The 17,465-nt window shown below is 38.8% G+C and overlaps 1 protein-coding gene across 2 annotated transcripts in view; it reads left to right on the forward strand.

Annotated features, from left to right (window-relative positions):
- MIPEP (mitochondrial intermediate peptidase) overlaps positions 1 to 17,465 on the forward strand; it is a 117,043-nt gene that overhangs the window by 10,177 nt on the left and 89,401 nt on the right. For both annotated transcript variants that reach the window (XM_054015425.1, XM_054015426.1), the window contains exons 3-10: positions 270 to 358; positions 4,636 to 4,722; positions 5,891 to 5,954; positions 9,609 to 9,791; positions 10,952 to 11,108; positions 11,542 to 11,590; positions 12,577 to 12,637; positions 13,224 to 13,276. In XM_054015425.1, the coding sequence (XP_053871400.1) occupies positions 270 to 358; positions 4,636 to 4,722; positions 5,891 to 5,954; positions 9,609 to 9,791; positions 10,952 to 11,108; positions 11,542 to 11,590; positions 12,577 to 12,637; positions 13,224 to 13,276 (743 nt within the window). The remainder of the gene's footprint in view (positions 1 to 269; positions 359 to 4,635; positions 4,723 to 5,890; positions 5,955 to 9,608; positions 9,792 to 10,951; positions 11,109 to 11,541; positions 11,591 to 12,576; positions 12,638 to 13,223; positions 13,277 to 17,465) is intronic.

Genomic DNA, 17,465 nt, shown 5'->3' on the forward strand with positions numbered 1-17,465 from the left:
TAACAGATGCTGGTTCTGAGAAGACAAATTTATGTGGAAGTGCGCAGTAAAAAGAGATTGCATGTAACAGTGGAAATATGTATGTGTTAAGCTGAGTGGAATTGCCAACTTTTTTAAAAAACTATTTATTTAAGAAGTTTAAACATGTTTACAATTCTGTGCCATGTAAATTCCAACTCTTCTCTAAAAACTAACTTGCATGTAAGGTTTCAAATTATCGACAGTCTTTTCCCATCACTACCCCTTCTCTTTTTTTTCTACTATATCAGGCCGACTTTGTGAAAATTGCCCATCCTGACTTTGCATTCAGAGAGGCTGCTGAAGAAACCTGCAGAAACATTGGTACCATGGTAGAAAAGTATGTTTTGTTCATTATGTTGCTGTAATGTTGGCTTTCATGTCTGAAAGATTCTGCATTATCCAACAGTTAACTTTTTTCTTATTGTTGTCATGTATCTGGAGGTTTTTATGTGTGGAACAGAGAGCAACTTCTTTTAAAATGTTATTTAAAGATTCATCCTTACACTGTCTGGTGTAAGGTCATTCTGTTTTAGTTTCAGGTTGCATCTTGAACACTATTTCATTGCCTAATTCACTGTGAAGGTCTGTGCCACTGGAACTCATCAAAGCGTTGGAACTAAATTTTCTGAAGTTTCTGGCAGTTAATTTTTTGGCTCTGAAGTCTGTATAATTTAGGGATGGCAAATCTAAAGGCACACAACACCTCTTTGTCTGGCATACTGACCACTTGGATTCTGATTGTGTAAGAGGGAATGTGAAAAAAGGGAAGAAAATCTTCCATTGAGGTTCAGAATATAGACTTACAATTTGAAGCTGTATCCGGTCAGATATCAATATTGAAGTGCTGTGCTGTCTAATTTACTAACCTTGAGAAAGTCCATTCTGGCTGAAACATCACTTCTTAAAAAAAAAATCTCATTTGATAAAATATATGTTCTTAGATTAGTATTTGAATCAGATTTTGAGTATAGTGGGAATCAGTTTAAAGAGTTGCTTGCATTATGATGAAGGCAGATGGGTATATATAATTTGATATCAGAGTGGTAAAAATTTTTAAGCCCGGACAACCTTGTCTACATTTTACAGAGAGCTTCCAAACTAGCCATATTACTCCCTACTTGCCAGAGTAGTTATAAAAGATGAAGGAAAGTCATTTCTACCAGCAACTTGTACAGGCAATATCTTGGTAAGAAGTCCAGTCAAGCTGAGTGAATAATGGATGTTTCAGATCACTGGCAGTTAAGGAAAATAATTTTGTTTCAGGTAGAACAAAAAACATTTTTTGAAAATTTCTGGCGAATCAAAAAGTTGAGGAAATTTAAAGTCAAAATGAAACATTTCAGTTTGGCCTGAAAAATTTAGGTTAGGTCTTCAGGCATTTTGACTAAAGCAAAGGAAAGGAGGACTAGATTCACAAAACAGCAGTGAGGGGAGGAAGAGATGGTGGTACCTCTCTCTCATGAACTTTAGCCTAGTGGTAGACCCAGGTTCAATTCCTCCCTCTGCCTGATGTGGAGAGAAGGACTTTGAACGTAGGTTTCCCCCATTGCAGCAGTGTGCCCTATCGCTATGAGCTGTTGAAGCTGTTCCACTTTTCATAAATAGTCATCAAAGCAGATGTTGTATTTGGACCTCCCACATTCCAGGTGAGTGTCCTAACCACGGGGCTAAAGCTTGCATGACAGGTACCAGCTCCACCATCTCCTATAGCCATTTTTCCTCCTTTCCTTTTCTTTTGTCAAAAATGCCTCCTGAAAATTTAAACAAAAACTTTGAGGTTGAAATGAAAAGTTTTTTATTTTGACATTACTAAAACGTTTAGATTATTTTGTTAGCTTAAAACCATTTGGCAAACTCACCACAAATTTGTGAATAGTTTTGGTTGACCCCAAATTACATTTTTTGGTGAGTAAATTAGCTCTGGGTGGGGGTTTTTGGGTGAATTAAGTCCAGTCCACTGCTGTTCCTGGATGCTAGGAAGGAGGTGGGTGTTGAGGTTTCTGTAGGAGTGGTATCCCTGGGATGTGTTCCTATTTGGGGGCTCCCTGTTTCAAGCCCAGCCTCCATTTTTTTGGGTGGTCCTCCTATGTGAATGCTTTACCAAGTAGCAGTATGAAATTGACATGATTCTTAAGAGCTCCACTGCTGCTTACAGAGTTCCAAATAGCAGTAGAAAAACTGACCAGAGTCGTCATAAGTTTTCTCTGCTAGTGTCTAACAAAGCTATGGCCGGCAGAGGCAGTGGAGCTTTCTGCAGTCTAAGGAGGATAACATTGCATCAGTGTGTATATTAGATAGGCTTCACACCATCAAGGCTAGAAAAATAATAATTGTAAGATTAAATTCAATAGAAACTGATGGCTTGAGCATGTGCACTTGTTTGGGAAATCTTCCCACCTTCAAGTGAATTTTTCAGGACCTAAAGAGGGGGGTTGCTCAGTAAGGCTGACCTTGCTGCGGACTGTCTGTTTTTAAATGTCAGTTTGGATTGAAGTAAACTTTTAGAGAAGAGGAAAGCACAAATTAACCTGAATCTCAGAAACTTCTTAACTAGTATGAAAGTTTGGAGGCAGCTATCGTATTTACGTTGTATGTTTCTTTCTATGTCAAATAGCATCCCTGGATAACTAGCTTCTGTTTTGTAACTGTAGTAAGTCTTTGCATTTATATAGTTCCTTTCACACAAGGTGTCATGTTGTCTGAAGTGGCTCACAATTGTGAGTGCCAACTTCAGGACAGACTGTCAAGAAACAGGGCATGAATCTCAAACTGGTTGTGTGTTTTATACTTGGATTTCATCAACCAAGTAACAAGTGTGAACTGCACAGGCACTATAACAGCCTTAATAGGAAGCCACAGACAGTCCCCTTGAGTACTCCGATCTATCTTGCCACCCAGGCAAACCTTCCTCTGTGACAGATGGTCCCTTATACCAAAAATCACAACAATATGCAGAATACTCCCAGTGCCAGAGGACCTGTCACTTACCCCATGTCAGTTGTACTCCGATCTCAAACCAAAGAGAACGCTTTTAACCAATTGTGTAACAAGCTAACTAAAGGTTTATTAACTAGGAAAAAGAAATGGAGTTATTTACAAGGTTAAAGCAGGTAAACATACACATACAAATGAGGTACAATCTTAAGTTCAAAAGGTAATAGAAGCTTCTATAATAAATAAGCTTTTATGTCTTTTAGGGCTAGCCAGAGCCAAACAGCTTGGGGATCTCTTGCTTATGTTTAGGAATCTTTGCTCCTCAGAGTCCAGACAGCATAATTATATCAGTTGCTCCTTAGCAGGAATTTTTATTCCCTTTCTCCAGCATTCAAGCTGTGATGGGACATGGGATTGTGCATGTACCCTTTTCAGGGGTGTGGGGGAAGCTATCAACAAAGTCTTTTGTCCACAATGGCTTGTCTGATGCCTGAAGACCGTCTTTTGTCGGGGAGAAGATTACACCTCTTGTAGTAAACTAGTATTTCCAATTTGGTAATGCTTCTCCCCTGACTCTGTGTGTGTGTGTGTGTGGGGGGGGGCGGGGGCGGGGGGAGTTACAGTCTTAGCAAACATTCTTATAGTCACAGAGCACACGTTTAAACATTACCTTATAACATGGGTTACAGATATAAGCAGGATTAATACATGCGGCATTCTACAAACATTCCATAAACACATTCTTATAATTCTAATAACTATTTTAATAATGCTAACAAACAGGTAAGCCAGTCTGGTTTCCAGCTATACATTTATCAGTGTTCAGTGAGGCCTTATGGTCTTGGCATGAGCTGGCGCCTGGTCTGCCAGCATCACACAGGGCCTCAACTTGGCTTCACCGATATTAAGTTATTAATCCTTGTAGCATTTCTGAGAGGTAGATACGGTAAGTATTATGTCCATTTTATAGATGGAGAAACTGGGGCACAGACTGGTTTAATGAGTTGCACATAGTGACATAGGCCTTCTGACTCCCAGTCCTGTATTCTAAACTGTAGATCAGGGGTTCTCAAACCTCATTGCATTGCAACCCCCTTCTGACAACAAAAATTACTACAGGAGGGGGGACTGAAGCCTGAGCCCACTCGAGCTTCAGCCCCAGACAGGAGGCCTATAACCTGAGCCCCGCTGCCCAGGGCTAAAGCCCTGAGGCTTGGGCTTCAGTCCTGGGTGGTTGGGCTTTGGCCCTGGACCCTAGCAAGTCTAAGCCAGCCCTGACAACCCCATTAAAATGGGGTTGCAACCCACTTTGGGGTCCTGATCCACAGTTTGAGAACGGCTGCATAGATTATGCTCTCTGTCAGAAACAACATTTTTCTATTTAATGCTTAAAATAAACACTATCCTTAGACTTTGTCCTACTTGCCTCAATATGTCATGCAAAAATATTTGCCTGTTGAAAATAAGTACCCACCTGCATAGTCATAAATGCTAGAATGTATAACTTGTATCCTTATATTGTACAGTAGTTTCTGAGCACAGTTACAATTTGAAAACATTTTGAAAACTTCACCCTTGATTTCTAATAGTGTATATCAGAAAATATTAAGCTCTGCCTTTGAACTAGTAATGCCAGTAACTATTTCTGATACTTGGTTGCTTTCATCTTTATCTCTTTAGGTTAAATACAAATATCGAGCTGTGCCAAAGTTTGAAACAGTTGCTGGCTGATAAAGAGGTTATGGATTCCCTAGATCCAGAAACTAGGTACTTGTTAATGTTTAACATTTTAGAAGTTAATACGCTATAAATTATTCCCCCAAATGCTTGGAAATATTTCTGTATCGTTAAATTGATGGACAGTTCAGCACCCTTTTGTAAAAGAACTGTAAAACACAATGGGCCAGAAAATCTGAGACTACATTTTTATGCAACTTTATTAACCACTGAGAATTTAACTGTACAGTAGTCAGGAAGTTCAGTTATTATTATGAATAGGCTATGTTGGAGTACACATAATATGTGTGTGTGTGTGTGTGTATGTAGCTAAAAGTTATGTTAAGGTTGCCCAGTTTAAATCTTTAGAAAAGGAGGAAATGCAAAAGTTAAGTTTCCCATAACAAAATCAACTCAACCAAATTGCATTATTCTGCTATGATATACATCTAACAATATAAACAGTAATAAAGTATAAATTTAAGAAGGAAAATAGGGAGTGGAATGTATTTAGAGTCGTATAAATTAAAATGAGTGCATGTCCATTCATCTAGAAGCCTCTGACATAACTTAATTTTTTAAATGTAAATTGTATCTGGATCACACTGGAAAAATATGCCTATGTATGGTTAGCTTTCTGTTTGGTTTTCTTATTATTGGGGTTTCAATAAAATCAAGCATTTTTATTAATGACAGTCGTGCATGCTTTCAGTCTGTAGGGTCAAATTAACGTCAGCATTTTTTACATTCACTTTATTGTTGTTATAAAGCACCATTTTTACTGCTGCTTATTCATTTCTGCCTGACATATTATTTTTTCTCTCACACAGTAAGGATAACTATCCTACTTTTTCCCCCCCAAACAATCAAATGTTCTAGGCTTAAGGGCTTTTTCTCTCATCAGTCAAAATAAATGAAATAAGTTAAATTAAATTGATGTTTTATAGTTTACCCAAATTAATGTAATACGCTTGTTAAAAGACATTTTTCAGTGCAAATCACCAAAATGTCTACAAGGAAAAACATCCAGTTTCTCTGAATAAACAAAGGAATAAACCTACTGAAAGTGTATGTGCACAGAAAAAAATAGTTAGAAAATAATTACTTATTATATAATTTTTTATATCTTAAATCAAAATATAGTCAGTAAAATGTAGCACACTAAAATCCGACTGCTGTGAAATGAGGTAGTCTTTAACAGGGTTTACTGTATTTTTAGGCAAGTGGCGGAACTTTTTATGTTCGATTTCGAGATCAGTGGTATTCATTTGGATGAAGAAAAGGTAATTTTTTTTTGTCTGTGATATGTGAATAGATGCTTGCCTGACTTTTAAAAGCAGATAGCAAAATGCAGGGCATATGTAATGAAATTCTGTGCTGAATTGCGCCCCTGAATGCTCTGGAAGTCAGTGGAGCTCAGCCTTCTCAAAAAACTATTTGTCATTAACTATCAGGTGGCTGGATTTGTAGTGTCCTGTACAACTTCCCAGAATCTAGTTCAGCCTTCACTCTCCAGACTGCCTTGTTACTCAGTCCTGTACAAGCGGGGCCTCTGGCCTCTTAGATCTGCCATTTGGGTTTGTATCTGCACAGTACAATTTTTGTGAAATGGCTAGTTGTTTCAACAATGTAGCTACACAGGGTGGGAAAAACATGCATCCCGTTATCTGGCTAACCGGCTACTCAAATACAGCACTTCCAGAAGGAATCAAACCACATGTCTGTGCCACAACCTAAGATTTTTAGTGACTCTAGAGCCTCTAAGTTGTGTGTCAGTGTGTCTCTCTCCCCTGCAAGAGTCCAAGATGGATTTGCCAGAGCTAGCAGATCTGAGCTAGTAATATATTGGAGAGCTTGGGCTGGGTGTCCATAAATGTTCCTGGTACTCATGACATATCTCTGCATGGGGAAATCTCCTATAATTTTTGAGTTTCTAGCAGTCGAGGTTCACACAAAGACTCTTTTTTTACTAAATTCAGGTGGCCGACTTGCAGCGAAAACACCGAAATGCATTGTTTTGGTAGCAGCTTGCAAACTGGAAAGCCCTTCCAGAATAATTTTCTTACAGTTACTGTGTACTGAGATTAACACCTCTTAAATCTGCAGTGAGGTGGAAAAGTACAACAGGAAGGCATGCAAACATTTAAAATATGGCTACTGTGATATAGAAATATTAACTGACATGCAGAAAAACAAAATTGGTATTTTAAAAAAATTGAATCCCCACTTGTGACAGGCTCTTAGCTATTTTTTATGTGATTGTCTGACCATAGTTACTGTTCCTTGCAAGTCCTGCGATTTTGAGTTCATATTAAGGTGCACTTGGTTAGAGGTATGTTGCCATCCATAGTGAATTTCTGACCTCTTCCTAAGATTTCCTGGAATGCCACATGCTGCTTTCTCTGCATGTCTACAGAGCATTATTGCTTGGATTCAGCTTCCTGGCACAAATTTAGGTTTGAATCTCTTTGTGTTAAAGAATTTAAGATTGAGAATACCTCAGCTCTCCTGTCCTCCTAGGTATCATGAATGTTTTCTTCAGAATGTCTCTAGAGGTTGGTTTCTCTTTGGGTTTTTTCATATATAGTATATTTATCTGTTCAGAATGAACTATAAACATTTATTGCTGTTGTGGCAGTGGCATTTTTTCATCCCTTTTGAAACATGTATGTTGAATGTTTGTCTTTTGTAATATCTTATTGCGTCTTGTGTAGTTGAGCTTTTCATAGACATCCCTGGGTTTTTTTTATTCTCCAGGAGTGGGGATCTTTTATAATCCATTTATTTTGGAGTTAACAAAAGTGCCTTCTGAGAACACCAGTTACAGGATGTAACTTATAATAGATCCCTACAGAGTTGGGATAAATTTGCTTTTTTACTTGACAAAGAAACAGACTGTTGGAGGAAGTCATATTCATAGGCCCCAGCATGGATCTATTACATCTGCATGCCTTCTGAGAACAAGAATTACAGATAATATTCTTTTTATCACCTCTTGCCTTGTTCATTACTTTAAACTATGGTTAGTATTTCCAAAAGTCCCCTGTTGTTCACATCAGGATTTAGAATAAATTAGGCCAGACCATATTATATATTTAATTTTCTTATGGTCTGGGCAGATAAGAGGTGGAAGTGACTATTGTGATCCCTTTTGTATTAGGCTGTATTATAAATTTCAGGCTATGGGTTTTCAAATATTTTCCCAGTGTGGTCCGTATCTTGATAGAGAGACCATCTTGTGGACATCTTCCCTCTTATTCACATCATGTAGCATCCCTTTGGCAGCTACAGAACTTACCTAATGGAAAAGTAATACTAGGGGGAAATATTTAATGTAGCCTAGGTATCTATAATGTGATGTAACAGCAGAAAACAAGGGGATAAAGTCAGTAACGTTGAGTTCTCTGGATCCTTCAGTGAACTCAGAGGTGTCTGCCTGGGCCACCTAGCCCAGCAACTTGCCCTTCATCCTCCACATGGGGAACAGTGTTAGCAACTAGGAGCAGCTTGCATGGGGGCAAGCTATGAAAATGCCAGGACTATCAGGGCTCCTTCCCTAAAGCAGTCAGAACCAGCTACAGGCAGGAATGCAAGGGGAATTCAGGGCCTTCCAGCCTCTCTGCTCCTGGACCTAGAAAGACACCCAGGACAATGGGCTTATCAGTCTTTTCCTCCATTCACATGGATACAGCAGCAACTGGAATGATCTTTCAGAACCTCCTGCCATCATCATTCACTCAGCTCTGAAACTTGGACTCTGACTTTTATTTCTCTCTTGTTGTGTTGCCACTGGTTGTTAGTCACACTTCATTTTTCCCCTTTGTATCACTACAACTCTTCAACGGTCCAGTCTCTCTCACATTTCTACACATTGTGCTTATTTCTCCTTTTCATTCCTCCTGCTAACTGTCCTTTCCCCCTTCTACTTATTTCCCCCCTCAATTTTCTTCCCTCTGTCAGACTCCCAACAGTCCTTTCCTCTCCCCACATCAACTTATTTGCCCCCTCAAGAAACCCTAAGCGTTTGGAACATAAATAAAACAAATATGCTTTTGAAGAAGAGGATATGGGAGTTCCAAGACATGTTTCTGTGGTCATTGTGGTCACTTTACCACTATGCTATATTCCTTCCCCCAGGCTTTGTCTGTTTTGTCTATTTAGGCCCAGATCCTACAGACACATTAATAAAGTTAAGCATGTGTCTAAGTGAGCAGTCCCATTGACATCAATGGGACTATTCTCAGTAGTAAAGTTAAGTGCATTAATAAGTGTTTGCAGGATCGAGGCCTTAGATTGTAACAGGGCAGGGGCTGTCTTCCTATATGTTTGTACAGCACCTATCACATTGTGGTCTTTGGGCAGTGCCACAATCTACATAATAATAGGAGAGTCATTGATTGTGGTGATTAGTTAGCTTCACACAAGCTACCAGTGGGACCTGCTTCTCTAGCTGATGTCTCCTTGATTTCCTCCATTACTGAAAATCTCTTTCCCTTCACTTATTTACAAAATAATTGGAATATACCAGCATTTTAGAAGTATTTACCAATTGTTAAGAAAAAGTAGTGTAAAACATTCCCAAGTTCTGTTTTTTATGAACTTGTTTTGATTTTTCGTGCATTGTTACCATGGCAGAAATGTGAGAGAGAATTTTTTTTCTTCTGAAAGACAAGCATGTATAATGCATATATGTATGCCTGATTTCGTTCTCACTGAAGACAGTGGTATGGCTCCCATTGACTTCAGTTGCACAGGCTCAGCCCTAAATTAGGATTTCTTTAACGTCATAGGCCTGATCCAAAGTAAGTATTTGCTGGGAATAGATCATGATTTGATTTAGTTGTGCAAACATATCTTAATACTGTGGAAAACTGAGAGCTACTTGTACTGTATTTTAAGTGAATGTGTATCTTTTGCTTTATTTTTCCTAATTACAGCGTAAAAGAGCAGTGGACCTCAACGTCAAAATATTGGATTTATGTAATCAATTTCTTATTGGAGCTCACCTGCCCAACAAGATTGACAAGCAAATTTTACCAGAACACATTCGCTATAACTTTGCAGTTGAAGGCAATTACATACAAATCACCGGCCTGCATGCAGACTGTTCTGATGATCTGGTATGTATTGTCTAAGTTCTCTATAGCACATCCTATAATACAAAGGTGCATCTCAGTGATTTTGACACTAGATGACACAAGCGTGCAAACAGCTAAAAATAGAACATAGGAACTGAGGGTTAAGATTTTTAGTGCTCTCTATGGATACTTTTCTCAAAAGAATTCAGTTAGAGCAAAAGCATTAATAATACCTTTTCAGACTGTTTCACGTACAGCTGTTAATATTCATCAGGGTAAACTAAGGAGAATAGCTGAACCCACGTTACCAAGACTGTTTTTAAACACTCAAAATCTTACGCCCATTCTTTACTGAATTTCCCTGATAGCATCTTTATAAGATGGCCATTCAGGTTGCTTATAAATTGGAAGGCAATTTCCAAATTTAAATTTCCACTTTAAAACCTGCCTGGAATGGCTCCCATTTTTCTGGGTGTGGGTCCAAACTTGAGTTTCAGGAAAGAAACTGTCACAACACTTTAGAATCTTCAGTTTATGTAGTTAAGTAATTGCTGAAAAGGCAGAAAATGGTTTTTAAACATGTTAATTTTATCCTTCTGGGATACAAATAAGTTCTATTCTTCAAGTTCTTTTTGTATTTTTCTAGTACAGGTGTAGAATTCAGTATGTAACTTGTCAGTTTAATGAGAAAAATTCACACCCAAGTATTTTAATAATGATGATTTCATTTAGTTGTTATTCAGCAATGTTGGCATCCAAATTGAAGTTTAGGGTTATTTTTTGCTTTTTCTCATACTAATTTTGCATCAGACACTTAAAAATGCGGAGGATAATATGGTCGGTGGAACAGGGCTTGTTTAAATAGTGTCCTCCTCCATAAATAAAATCTACATATGGTGAAATATTGTTTTGTGTTCCACCAGTTGGTACATACACCTGATGTTATTGGATGAGCTTGTCAAGGGTTGTAAGAAGAACACAACTATTAAGAGGGAAAGCAGGCAGGCTGTCCTTATCCCTTTTTCTAATGGGTAACAGGAGGATATCATTGTTGTTCTTTTTTGATAGACTTTATATAAAGGGTTGCTTAATCTGAAAGCATTGTGGCTGTGATACCTGGCCTTTCATTGGTTTGGGAGGAATTGAATTGTTTCTTTGTGAATTATGCTATTATGAGACCATTTCTTTTCTTCTGCTGTTAGGTACGAGAAGCTGCTTATAAGATTTTTCTTTACCCAAATGCTGAGCAACTGCGCTGCTTAGAGGAACTGCTTACCAGCAGAAACCATCTGGCACAGTTAGTTGGCTATAACACCTTTGCTCACAGGGCTCTTCAGGGAACAATGGCCAGAACTCCAGGTAAAGTACATTTATGTTCAGAAATGATAAGATGTGACTTGTGTCAGGCATGAGGATGAATGTTGGTAGTTTAACTTGTCAGCTGTTAATACAACACAGTTGTTGCACTGGAGAGTCTTATGGTGTCATCTGAAATATTTATATTTTTCAATAAGAGAGAATATTAATTTGAACAGTCACTGTAATCTACACAATTCACTACTCCATGTTCATGGCTTAGGTAACTAAAAGCCATGGTTATCACATCTGATTTTTTTATATGCTGCCTTCATATACACGTACAGTTTCTGATCTGTGTGTCATCATTTCACTAGATAAGTTAAAACCAGGCTTGCTCTAGGAAGGAAATATTGTTTGCTTCTTGATGTGAACTAATATATTTAAATGACATCATCATTTTGTTTAGTAATTTCCTTTCATTTCATATTTCTAGAGAAGGTAATGCAATTTCTTGAAACACTTTCTGACCGATTGTTTCAACGGTGAGTCTATTTTTCATTTACTTATTTAAAAAATCCCATTTTAATTTCAAGAGCATAGGTCTTTTGATGCAAGACAAGACTCCAGTTACCAATAATCTGAGCATTTAAAAATTCCTCTAAGGTTATTACTGAAATATTAATTTCCCTCAGATCTTGATTAAAATATTAACTTTCTTATGTTGAATTAAACAGCATGATGTAAAGATTAACAAATGTCTATATTATCATACTTCCACTTGTGGTGGGAAATAGAAGTAGGAAATAAGTCCTTCTCCAGATATTTTTGAGTGTAGTCCACAGTTCTGGTGTGACTCCTACTTTAAAAGGAGATTACAGAGTGCATTAGATTGAAAAAAAAATTCTAGGGAGCCCAGGTAGCCTCACAGGGACCCCCAATCAAGCACTAAAGCAGTGGGCTTCCCCTCCATATGCCCTACATCCATTATCACCCCTGATTTTCCCCACACAAAGCTGCTCATCCTACCCCATCCCCTATGGTTCCTCCAGTGCAAAAAGCATCATCATCATACGGCATGGAATGGTGGCTGAGCATGAATATGGAGGTTGCGGGGAGATGGGACAGCAGGATTGTTTGGGAGAGAATGAGAGGGACAAGTAGGACCTGAGAATACCTGGAGTGGGCGGAGCAGAGTGGAGAGTAGCTCCACTGTGATGAGCTGCCTGTGGTTCTTCAGATCACAGCCCAACTCTGATGCATCATAGGCACTTGGTAATAGTAGAGTATTCATTTATACTGTACATTACTAGGGTGACCAGATGTCCCGATTTTATAGGGACAGTCCCGATTTTTGTGTCTTTTTCTTATATAGGCTTCTATTACCCCACCCCCATCCCAATTTTTCACATTTGCTCTCTGGTCACCCTATATAATACAGACAATAAAACGTCAGTTGCCATTATACTGTATTATACTGGCTAAAATACCCTTTAATTAAAACTTTAAGGGTAAAATTCTTTTTTTACAGAACTCTAAAAGATTTTGAAATGATGGAAGGAATGAAGATGAAACTAAATCCCCAAAATTCAGTAAGTTATATTGTGCATTTATTTTCTTTTGATTTTATATAATATGAACTAGCCAGACATCAGATGGGGAAAATAATTTCAGTCTTTACAATTGTAATATGAATTGCATGTTGATAGATACTTGCTTTTTTGGGTTCAGATCGTTTTGGTTTTAAATAGCGGTTTCTCGTATTAAAACCAACCGTCAGCTATTGGTTTTAACAGAATGATTTATGAGAGAACCAAAAACTAAGGTGGAAAATGTAATGGTTGGTTTTGAGCATGTTAAACATGTTTTCAAATTTTAAAATATGGCCCTTTATTTTTTCAGAACTGTGCATTCCCAATTTTCCTGGTATCATGCCTGATCCTTCCACACTCAAACCCTGATTTTGCATGTGAATAGGTTTTCTTTACATGTCCGCTTTTGAAAAACTGGCTCATAATCCCTAGTTTAAGGTTTATGAATTTGGAGTCAGATGCTTTTTAGAGTGCTGTGACTATAGAAGTGATAAACATACTGAGTTATGTAAAGAAAGTGAGATCTTTGTCTTTGATTCACTTGGTTTTCACTGAGGTAATTGCAAGTTGAAATCTTATGTTTCAGAAATTGATGCCTTGGGATCATCCCTATTACAGTGGTGTCCTGCGTGCTGAGAGGTAAGTTACTTAGGTATGTGCTAGCAGTGTAAATGTGAAAGAGTGTTCATTCCAAGCCCTTGCAACAGGGGTAATGGAATCCATAAATACACACAGGATTTCTTTGTATTAAGGCTGTTCTTTCATATGATAAAAATCACGAGTATCAGTAGGGGCAGTTGTTCATAGCTATTCTTCACTACGGCCGCAAAGCCCATCAATGTTTCTGTCTATTCCCTTTCCTTTTTTGTTTGTAAAGTCAAATGTCAAACCTCTTTGGGGATATGAGATAATGAAATAACCAGTTTCAGAACAGATGAAGATTTCTTACTCAACTTTAATATTGTTTATTACGTTTATTGTGTAATATTTCTTAGCTTAATGCAATAGTGTAAAATAATCCTAATGGCCATTGAATGCAAAGTCTGCATTCACCTTTCCTTTGCATGGGGGAAACAGGTATAGTTGAAGTGATTTGCTCCAAGCCTCAGGAAAAGGGGTCAGAAATCTGGGCTTCTGATTATCAACTCTCTTCTCATTCTTCTGTACCAGCTGCCTCTCAGTGTGTAAGCAATATTTCACAATGCTCCGGTATTCACCTACCGGAAAGCTGAAATAATAATTGCACTATAGAGGCGATCAGAAATCTGTATATGCATATATTTCCAAGTGTCTAAATTCCACGTTTCAGATCTAAGCCAATCCCAAACACAGGCTTTGTGGAAACACATTAGGGCTTCCAATGGATAAGGGTTAATGATTGTATTAACATAAGAACAACCATGCTGGGTCAGACCAGTGGTCCATCTAGCCCAGTATCCTGTCTTCTGACAGTGGCCAATGCCAGGTTCTTCAGAGGGAATGAACAGAACAGGCAGTCATTGAGTGATCCATCCACTCATGTCCACTCCCAGCTTTGGGCAGTCAGAGGCTAGGGACACCCAGAGTATGGGGTTGCATCGATGGACTTATCCTCCACGAACTTAGCTAATTCTTTTTTAAACCCCTATTATAGTTTTGGCCTTCACAACATCCCCTGGCAACGAGTTCCACAGGTTGAGTGTGCGTTGTGTGAAGAAGTACTTCCTTATGTTAGTTTTAACATAAATAGATAAATGTCTATCAGGGATGGTCTAGACAGTATTTGGTCCTGCCATGCGGGCAGGGGACTGGACTCGATGATCTCTCGAGGTCCCTTCCAGTCCTTTGAATCTATGAATCTATAAACCTGCTGCCTACTAATTTCATTGGATGACCCCTTATTCTTGTGTTATGTGAAGAAGTAAATAACACTTGTTTATTCACTTTCTCCACACCATTCATGATTTTATAAACCTCTATCATTCCCCACCCCCCCCCAGTTGTCCCTTTTTTCCAAGATGAAAAGTCCCAGTCTTTTTAATCTCTCATATGGAAGCTGTTCGATACCCTTAATCATTTTTGTTGCCCTTCTCTATGCCTTTTACAATTCTAATATATCTTTTTTGAGGTAGGGTGATCAGAACTCTACACAGTATTCAAGATATGGGTGTACATGACTTTATATAGCGTTATTAAGATATTTTCTGTCTTACCTATCCATTTCCTAATGGTTCCTAACATTCTCTTAGTTTTTTGGACTGCTTCTGCACATTGAGTGGATGTTTTCAGAGAACTATCCACAATGACTCCAAGATATTTCATGAGTGGTAACAGCTAATTTAGACGCCATTATTTTGTATGTATAGTTGGGATTATGTTTTCCAATGTGCATTACTTTGCATTTATCAACCGTGAATTTCATCTGCCATTTTGTTGCCAAGTCACTCTCTTTTGAGAGAGCTTTTTGTAACTCTTCGCAGTCTGCTTTGAACTTAACTACCTTGAGTCGTTTTGTATCTTCTGCCAGTTTTGTCACCTCACTGTTTATCCCTTTTTTCAGCTCGTTTATGAATGTGAGGGATGGTTTTCCTAGCCTCTGTTTGCCAAGAGCTGGGAATGGGTGATGTGACGGGTTGTCTCCTCCCAGGATGCAGTCTGGGAGCTATGGGCTCTGAACCCCGACCTGGGCAGGCTTATCTCACGCTGTTTTGTTGGAGATTTACAGCCAGCCTCACCAGGCCCTGTTATCACCCAATACAACAGCAGGTGGCACCACACACCCAACTGAGTTACCTGTATGCTTTACCTAAGCCACTCAAGGGCAGACAGCCTATTTCCCAGCTCCCCTCGCCTTGCACCCCTGCTGGAGTATAAATCCAGAATTATAATGTCTGACACTGGACAGGGACCTGTGCAAAGTAAGCTCATTAATATAGTTTGCTCTCCCTCAGTGTGGGAAAGATATGCAGAAGCTTGTGTTAACCAAACTGAGATTTTCCCCAGACACTTCGTTTAAAGGCACACTAGTTTAGATAAAATATAAAACAAGTTTATTAACTATAAAAAGATAGATTTTAAGTGATTACAAGTGATAGCAAACCGATCAAAGCAGATTACCTAGCAAATGAACAAAAATACAAACTAAGTCTAACATACTAGAGGGATAGGATTTGAATTAGCAGTTTCTCACCCTGACTGATGATACATGCAGTCCACCAAGTTTCCATACACAGGCTAGAAATCCCTTGAGCCTGGGCCCAGGATTTCCCCCAGTTCAGTCTTTGTTCCTCAGGTGTTTCCAGGAGTTTTCTTGAATGGGAAGTGAGGTCCAGAGATGATGTCACTCCCCACCAGATATAGCTTTTCCATATGGCGAATATCCTTTGTTTGAAGCTCAGTTTCCAGTCCAACTTGTGGAAAAATACAGGTACCAAAATGGAGTTCAGTGTCATTTGGTCTGGTCACATGCCCTTGCATGTCTTGCTGAGTCATAGCAGCCATTATCCATAGGCTGTCTGGAGCGTTTCCGAGAAGGCTCACCAGGTGGGGGATAAGCTTCTCCTAAGGCCTATTGTTTCCCCTAATTGCCCATTACCTTGAATAGGCCCTTCACAACCAGCTGTCTAGACTGGAAGCATCTTGCCTAGTTGGTGTCACCCAGGTGTAACTACCTCTGAAATACAGATACATAATCAATATCCATAACTTCAAATACAAAAATGATACATGCATACGGATAGGATAATTATATTCAGCACATCATAACTTTTCCATAGACATCTCACAAGACATAGCTTGTACAAAATGCGTCATAATTATGTCATCATCATGTTCTCATACAACTATGAAGAATATGGAATGCAGTGTCACAGGCGACAGAGGATGGATAATTTGATGATTACCTGTTCTTTTCATTCCCTCTGAAGCATCTGGCCTTGGCCACTGTCGGAAGACAGGATACGGGGCTACATGGACCTTTGGTCTGACCCAGTATGGCCGTTCTTATGTTGAGCAACACTGGTCCTAGTACAGATCCCTGGGGGACACCACTATTTACCCCTCTGTCCATTTTTGAAAATTGGCCATTTAATCCTACTCTGTTTCCTATCTGTTATCCATGAGAGGATCTTATCTCATGACTGCTTACTTTGCTTATGAGCCTTTGCTGAGGGATCTTGTCAAATATTTTCTGAAAGTCCAGGTACACTGTATCCCACTAGCTCACCCTTGTCCACGTTTGTTGACCTCCTCCAAGAATTCTAATAGATTTGTGAGGCATGGTTTCCCTTTACAAAAGCCATGTTGACTCTTCCCCAGCAAATCGTGTTCATCTATGTGTTTGACAATTCTGTTCTTCACTATAGGTCCAATGAATTTGCCTGGTACTAAAGTTAGGCCTACTTGCTTGTAACTGCCAGGATCACGTCTGGAACCCTTTTAAAAAATTGGTGTCACATTAGCTATCCTCCAGTCATCTGGTACAGAAGCTGATTTAAATGATAGGTTAAATGTTCTTCTGAGTCAGGTATTTTTTAAAAATCATGTTTACCATTCTGAGATTTTCCAATGAGACTGAACAGATAAAAAATGTGGTGATGTTGGTTACAAATAGATTATCCTGCTCATTTTTGTACTGCGAGGAAAAACATTGTTCCTGGTGAAGCATTGTAAAATAACTGGTGAGGTTATTGCATTTAGAAAACAGCCTGGTTGTCATGGTGAAAGGAGTTCTGAAAATGGAATAGATCATGACATTGGGGTTGTACAACTTTTTGTTTGTTTTGTTTTTAGTTTACTAAGTCCCTTATCTTGCATCTGGCCTGTGAGAGTGAACCCCTGCACCCCTCTG

The sequence above is a fragment of the Malaclemys terrapin genome, chromosome 1, assembly GCF_027887155.1.
Source record: "Malaclemys terrapin pileata isolate rMalTer1 chromosome 1, rMalTer1.hap1, whole genome shotgun sequence".
Lineage (NCBI taxonomy): Eukaryota > Metazoa > Chordata > Testudines > Emydidae > Malaclemys > Malaclemys terrapin.